Below are 7,826 nucleotides of genomic sequence, written 5' to 3'. Positions count from 1 at the left end.
TGTGTGTGTGTGTGTGTGTGTGTGTGTGTGTGTGTGTGTGTGTGTGTACATGTATACATATATATAGCTACTTACATATATGCATCCATGTATACATATATACACATACATATATACATGTATGTATACAGGCATATGTATTTGAATGCATATATGAATTTAAATGAATACAAGCAAACATATATACACTCACTAAATACAAGGTAAATTTTTTGAAGAGGGGCACTAGTGACACTAATAAGTGGTGGGAGGGATCAGGAAAAGCTTCATGTTGATGATGCCCCTTGAGCAGAATTCTGAAGGACACAAAGAATTCTAAGGGGTAGAGGGAGGATGGGATTACATCCTAGGCATGGGGAACAGTTAGAGTAAAAGCTGGAAGTGTTGTCAGATTGTCCCAGGGCCTGGAGTTCTGCTAGCACTTAAGATGCTCCTACTATAATATCATAGCTGCTGTAACTACTACATTCACTCATATGGCAGATTTTTTTTAGTGCCTAAGATATGCAATACACTATGGAAGGCTCTGGAACTTCTCCAAATAAGGCCATCCATTATCTAGTACCTCTCTATTTTTCCAGACTTACTGTATACTATTCCCCTCCATGTATTCTATAATTACAGCCAAATTGGAATGCTTTTCATCCCCTGAATTTGCCCTGCAATTTCCTACCTCTGGGCCTTTGATAACACCATGCCCCATGCCTAGGACTCCCTACTCTTCACCATCTTTCCCCAGCTCTGCCTGCTACCCTACCTGCTGAATTCCTAATCATTCATTGAAGTCCAACTCAAATGCTGCTTCTTCTTCCCCACCCCTTCAAATTTTAATGTCTTTTTTACATGTAGACCTTGTACCAAACTTTGTTAGCATCTCATTTATGAGTGGCAATTTGTAGTACAGTTATTTGTGTATGTGTCATGTCACTTTACTCAATTGAAAGTTCCAAGGTAGAAGGGGTTATGTCTTAGGTAAACTTTGTATCCTCTCCAACACCTAGCACCATGGCTTCTATTTTATATAAGAGGAATTTAACAAATGTTTCTTGAATTGAGTTGGAAAGATTCCACGTGGCATTATTGATGAAAAAGTCAGTACTTATCTCTCATTCAAAGATGGACTTAAAAAAAAATAAGGTATGTTAACTTTTAGTTTGGAATAAGGTACAAAAGTTCGCATAAGCCTTCTGGAAATGGAAATAACTGTGCTCAAATACAGTTTTGACAGTTGCCTTCGTTGACATTCTACGTCCACTTTTTGTAACATATTTGAACATGCACCAATTTTCATGGTATCTATCACTGCGATGCATGTGTATCTGGGCAGATATTTTTAAGTTTTCACACTTTTGCTCCACAAACTTCCACATCTCCCTCTATCTCTAGAATCAAATATAAACTTTGTTTAGCCTTTAAAGGCTTTCACAACCTGGCCCCATCCTACCTTTCCAGGGTAATTATAGATTATTCCCATTCATACTCTTCGTGTGACAGCTAAATTGGCCTTCTTACTATTTCTCATACACAACATTCTTTTTTCCCTTCTCCATGCCTTTGTATAGATTGCATAGATTATCCTCCATTCCTGGAAAACCCACCCTCCTTACCTCTGCCTCTTAGAATCCTTCAGAAGTCAGATCAGGTACCATTTCCTGGGTAAGACTTTTCCTTGCTACCTTTTCCCCATCATCTCCCAAATCCCACCCCAGTTGCTAGCATTTGCTTCCTGAAATTACCTTGTATTTCTTTTTTCTACATTTGTATGTGTACATGTTGTCTTCCCAATAGACTCTAAGCCCTTTGAAGGCAGATACTATTTCCTTTTTATCTTTTGATGCCCTGTACCTATCACAGTGTCTGACATATAGTAGGTGGTACTTAGTGAATGCTTGCTGAATGAGGGATTAAATCAGAAATAGGGCCGTGAACATGGAGTAAAATTCCCTCCAAGGATCCTTCCATCTCTAAATCCATGAGCCTGTGTATGATACTGTGATCCTTTTGCTTCTCAGATAGTCTGGTCTAGTGATATCAGTTCTCATCTTACTTGTTTTAGGCATCATAAGTTAGGCCAAGATTATAGGAACCAAGGGTGTCTGATTCTTGATTGTTTTGATAGCAATACCAATAAATATTCCAGCAAAAGTAAATCTCATAGACCAAGTTGTTTGAAAAATTAGGTCCTTCTTATAATTTGAATCTAGAAATTTTTTTTAAAAGGTGTTAAACGGATAAGCAGAGCTCAGACTAGAGCACAATTTTCCAGGTGGTCAGATGTCATCTAAAGCTTGAGCTGAAACTAAACTGATAAACAATCTTCACTTTCTATGGGTTAGCAAGCTTGACATCCAGGAAACAAAGATTTTTTTTTCCTAGAGTTAAAAAAAATTTTCTTTTTTATGAGGATGAAAAAATTTGCCATTGTGCAGTCAGACATTGGGTTCTGCCCTGATTTGGATTAGTTCGTTGTAGATGGAAACTTGCAAGTAATTGAAAAAAATCATTAGGTCTGCATAAATTCAACTGGCTGTTTTGGGCCCCTCCCACATTTACCATACCACACCCTTCTCCACTTTCACATCCATCCACAGAAAGTTTCAATAACTCCCCATACAAGAACACAAACTTCTCAGCAACAGATGAACTTCATATTACCAATGAACACAAAATCTCATAGTAACAAAAGAATCCAAATGAAAGCTGGGTAGATTAGGTTTATTGGACTACTACTTGATCATTTCCTTTGAGTTTGCTTTCATTCTCTCTAGTCCTTGGCCATGAGATTATAGCCTATTGTCACAGCTAGCTTTGTTTCCTGCCCTGAGTATGCACTTAATAAATGTTTGTTGCCTAGAACTTCTCTGATAAGCTTTTCTGGCCTCTTGTGAATTTTTCTCTGCTTCTAAAGCCAGCTGCTCTGGGTTCTATATAACAGATTTAATTTAATCTATAAAAGATTTCCTTTTTTCCCCTCAAAGAGTAGAAACAGCATTTGATACTTCTAGCTCTATAAATGAGCTGAACCAGCAATAAAGCATGCCTTTGTGTGGCCAATCCATGTCTCATGAAAGGGGGCCATCACAGAGATACTGCTAAGCATAAGAAATGCTTTCAAGTGGGGAAGAAATCACTCAACGTATTCTGGAATATCTTCACAACAGTGTAGAGAATATTTCCTGGTGTAGATTCATACTACTTTATTCTGTTATGCAGGAGGCCATGAATGCCTTGACATCCATTTAGTAATGAGCAGAATTCATAATGAAGTTGATAGAAAAGTTATGGGAAGAACTATCATATTGACCACCTTCTGTATTTAAACATGTATACCGTATTAGACATGTTTTAAGGCCTTGTTTTCCAACTTTTTAATCTGTTCTCATTCATTGGAATATTTTATAGCACTGCTTCAAGTAACCACTGAATTTATGACTAGGAGCTCATCTCACTATTTCTGACAGCTTTACTACTTAGTTAAAATATATATGTATGTGTACATATGTGCATATAAATATATATGTAAATACATATGTATGATAAAATGAATAAAGCTGAGTAAAACTGTAAGATCACAATGTCTTTATATTGTTCAAAGAAGGAAAATAATTAACTTCCAGATTAAGACATCAAGGGGAAAAATTAAACAATTTTTCTAAAATAAAATACTTGGGGAAAACACAAAAAAAGAATATGAAGACAAAGTAATTGTTGCCAAGTAGAACATGGTTATAAATTCTATGAGGGTAGGGACCAAACCTTATCTAAACATTGCATATCTCTGAGCACCTGTCATAGTTTGCTAGACACAACCTGTTTAATTGATGTTTGTTGGGTTGAACATAAATGAAAGATAAAAACTGGTCAGATTCATTGAGATATATCAAAGACTCCAAAAGCCTCTTTCCATAGAAGAACAATGCAGAGAGCATGTGATTCTGAAAGACTGACTTTTTTGGGGGGGGGGTAAGGGAAATTGAAGGATTACTGAATTAGCAGGGAGATTTTATTATATAGAGTGGAAATTTTATTATATAGAATGAAAATATAATTAATTAGAAAAATCACATACATAAAAATTAAATTACCAATAGAGTCAAGAAATTTGTTATACAAAGGATTGAAAACAAATTTTAATTTACTGTATCCATGATGAGAAATAACTGATTGAACTGAATTTACATGGAAGTGGAGGGGAAAATATTTGTCATTTGAAAAGAAACAATTTTATGCTAATTTCTGATACCAGTATTATTCCCATTCATATGGAATACTTTAAGGGGAAAAGAATAAGCATTTATATAGTGCCTACCATGTGCCAGGTATTGGCTAATTTTTACAAATTTGATTCTCTTATTAGATCCTCACAACAACCCTGAAAGGTTTTTTTTTTTCATTTTACACTTGAGGAAACTAAGGCAAACAGAGGTTGCCTAGGGTCACACAGCTAGTAAGTGTCTGAGGCCAGATTTGAATTCAGATCTTCCTGACTTTAGGCTCAGCACTCAATCCATTGCAACACCAGCTGCTTCAATGCAGTCATAATTTGAGGGATGTTGAGGGATTGAGGGATTTCCCCTCCCATTTCCCCCATTAACAAATCCAAAAGTTCTGTGAAAGACTAATGAAATGAAGCTAATGCTTAGCATAATGCCCATTTAAAGTAGACACACTACCAACTCATGAAGTTCACTTGTAGTTAAATTCGTTCAAGTTGCCATTCATTTTAATCCATCAGCTCCATTTTAGCTAACCACCATTCACTGAATCAAAGACCTAACTTGTTATTAAACAGAACCAACATTCCAGACCTAAGTTAACCAAGTAGAAACAAATATGAACCAAAACACTGTCTCCTGCCAAGTTCAAGGATAATTCAGCTGGCACCTGCCTTTTGGGATTACTTTAACCTTTCTGTGAAAGACAGTGTTTCTGCTGCATTTTTCAAAATATGAAATAAATGTATATAATACTATGTACTTTATAGATGAAATTCCCAAGAAGTTATTGTTAATATTCTATAAAGGATGAACTTTATATTTTTTTTCTTGTGTGGAATTTGCATGGTGTGATATACATTAAAAAACAGAACTTCCCATGAAAATAATTGTTCTCTTGTAACTTTGAAGGACTGTTCTATTTTCCTAAGTTTTGAAAAAAAAGAAAAACTGATTTTAAATAAATTGAAATGTTTAGAATACATGATTGTCGAGGTTCCTTCTAATTCTCAAATTCTATGATTCTGTAATTTAGACCATATCCTAATATACTTAAAACTTTTCAACATTTTTGTCCTAAGTAATATTCCAACCATTGAGTACAACTTTTCATGTCAGGCCTTGGGAATATAGGATCATAAATCTACAGCTGGAAGGCTCTAATTCAACCTCTCCATTTTATGAAGGGGGAAACTGAGGCCCAGGAAAGTGCAAAGACTTGTTCCTGGGCTTACAGGTGTTGGAAGCAAGATATAATAATAATAGGTCACATTTATAGAGAGCTTTAACATTTCCCAAGTGCTTTCCTTATAACTATTCTGTGAGGTAGGTAGTGCTGGTTATTATTATTATTATTATTATTATCATTATTATTATTATTATTATCATTCCTGTTTTTCAGATAAGCAAACTCAGGTTGTCTTTCCGAAAGTCACAGAGACAAAAGCGTTTGAGCAGAGCAAGTTCTTGAACCAAGGTCTCCTGACCCCAAGTCCAATTCCTTTCCACTATGCCAAACTGACCTTACACTAGTGAGAAAAGACATAGTAATAATTATATGATAACCCTTTAATTATAACAGTTATTTTACATGCCGCATCACTTATAAATCTTCTCTACTGTCATTTTTATTGAAACCATCAAATATAACAAAATCACTTTTCCCCTCCCTGGACACACTTGGGCTTTCAAGAAAATCTCTGCAACCATCATGCCTATGCTCTGACCATGCTGGGTTCCAGAAGGGTAATTAGAATCATGAGATTTATAACTAGAAGGGGTCTTAAGAGTTTATCTTACCCAGACTCTTCATTTTACAAAAGTGAGTAGTTACATATGTCTACAGAATGAATTAGTCCTGTTTTATTTCCTTGATTAAAATTTGGCAATGTATTATCCCCAGGTTGTGGTGGGGAGGAGGAGGGAAGAGGCAGAGAGAGAGAGAGAGAGAGAGAGAGTCAATGCTTTAATAATTGAAAAGGTTCATCTATACCAGTATTCAAAATTGTAACCATTCAATATGTTAGGCAGTGCTAAGAATTTTCAAAATCCAACATGTCTTTGGTATGTTACTATCTTGAGGTGTAAAATGAAAGACTGGCCCCGGAGTGAGGCATCGGCACAGTCTTATAGGAAAAAAAAACAACTTTAATTTGCAAATATGACTTATAAAAATCATCCCAGTCATTAACATGAACTGTTAGTTCAGGCTATAGCATTAAGTCGCCTCTTCCAAAATTGGTCTCACTAGCTATACAGACAAATTTTATTGATTTAAAAAATGGATTTACTTACCCCTAAAATGAACAAAACAGCAGCGGTTCTGTACAGGAACCAGTCCATCGCTTCTGATTGCTCTTACATCCAAGTATCAGGGAGTTACGTTTTTGACTTCTGTTTCTTTTTCTTCCCACCCCCCCTCTTCTGGTGCCTAATTAAAAAAAAAAAGATCTTAGTAGATGTTCTTACATGCAGGCTTTGAGATGTTTCTGCCTTCCTGTGAAGGAAGGACTGAAGGTACGTATAACCAGTCAGTATCCCCACCCCAAAATCCTGGGCTGGTCTCACTGAAATGCCTGACAAGATCATTATTGCTCCCAGGTAAAAGCTATGGGACACACCCTTCTAGTTTGGAAGCAGTTCTCTGTGGGACACAGAAGTTTCCCTCCTTCTCTGGAGGTTCTCAAGTGAAATCATTTAAAATTATTCAAAACCTAGAAAAAGATAAAAATGAACAAGTTCCTTACCACTGTGCTGGGTAATAAGAGGGCCTTTATTTCCTTATCCCATGAAAAAGAAAATGTAGTCTATACATAGGTTATGGGCAAGGTGCATATTCTGGTGACTGTGCATAATCAGAGCTTCAGATCACAGGGAGAAATTATCAAATTTGACGCCAGAAAACTTGGAGAAAGGATAAGCTGGAGGAGTCATGTATTTGCTAAGCTGATGGTTAAATAGCTTGAAGGTTTTATTAAAGTTGAGAGATCACATTGTCATTTATTTGAAGAAAGAAAATGACTTAGATGATTTAACTCCCAAAGTTTTCTCAGGTTTCTGCTGTGACTCCTATTGGTGGCAACAGGTGTACCCTAAGAGCCCTGCTTAAGCCCAGCTCTCTCTGTAGACCGCTTTTCTTCCCCTCCTCCAAATTAGTTCTTCAGTTTTCTTTCTTTATTTGTGTCCCTGTTCCACACACTTGCAAAGAAAGCCAGAATTAGAACTTGATTTTCCTAGAATTTTTTAAAAACATAGATAATAAAAAAGTTTAAGGACATATTCAGTCAAGATTGACCAGAGCCAGATAAACCCAATCAAAACATAAGAGAAAACTGTGGTTTAGGTCAGCCAGGTTAAAAATACTTGCTAAACACAGCACAGCCTGAGCCAAGACTCTATGGAGTCAGCCAATTAGAATAAAGGAAGTCTGCTGGAGACCTGGCCACCCACATGTAAAGACAGGAAATGGAATGAGGTGCCTGGGTTTGTGAAAAGAAGTGATAGCTCTTGTGGGGCAGTGTTTGATTGCAAGTTTAAAATCATTCTCAGAATGTCTTTTCTTCCCCAGGAAATGGTTTGAGGTAGGCAATTAGAAGGGGTGTTTGGCACCCT

General features: G+C 36.4%; 1 protein-coding gene across 1 annotated transcript in view; it reads right to left on the bottom strand.

The window, feature by feature from the left end:
* LOC114053828 (desmoglein-1-like) overlaps nt 1-6,724 on the bottom strand; it is a 42,197-nt gene extending 35,473 nt beyond the window's left edge. The window contains exon 1 of the mRNA XM_027876947.1: nt 6,510-6,724. Coding sequence (XP_027732748.1) covers nt 6,510-6,557 — 48 coding nt within the window. The 5' untranslated portion in view covers nt 6,558-6,724. The remainder of the gene's footprint in view (nt 1-6,509) is intronic.
* Nucleotides 6,725-7,826: the final 1,102 nt, after the last annotated feature.

Source organism: Vombatus ursinus, unplaced genomic scaffold (assembly GCF_900497805.2).
Source record: "Vombatus ursinus unplaced genomic scaffold, bare-nosed wombat genome assembly UNPS02014812.1, whole genome shotgun sequence".
Lineage (NCBI taxonomy): Eukaryota > Metazoa > Chordata > Mammalia > Diprotodontia > Vombatidae > Vombatus > Vombatus ursinus.
This window is presented reverse-complemented; position numbering and strand designations above follow the sequence as displayed.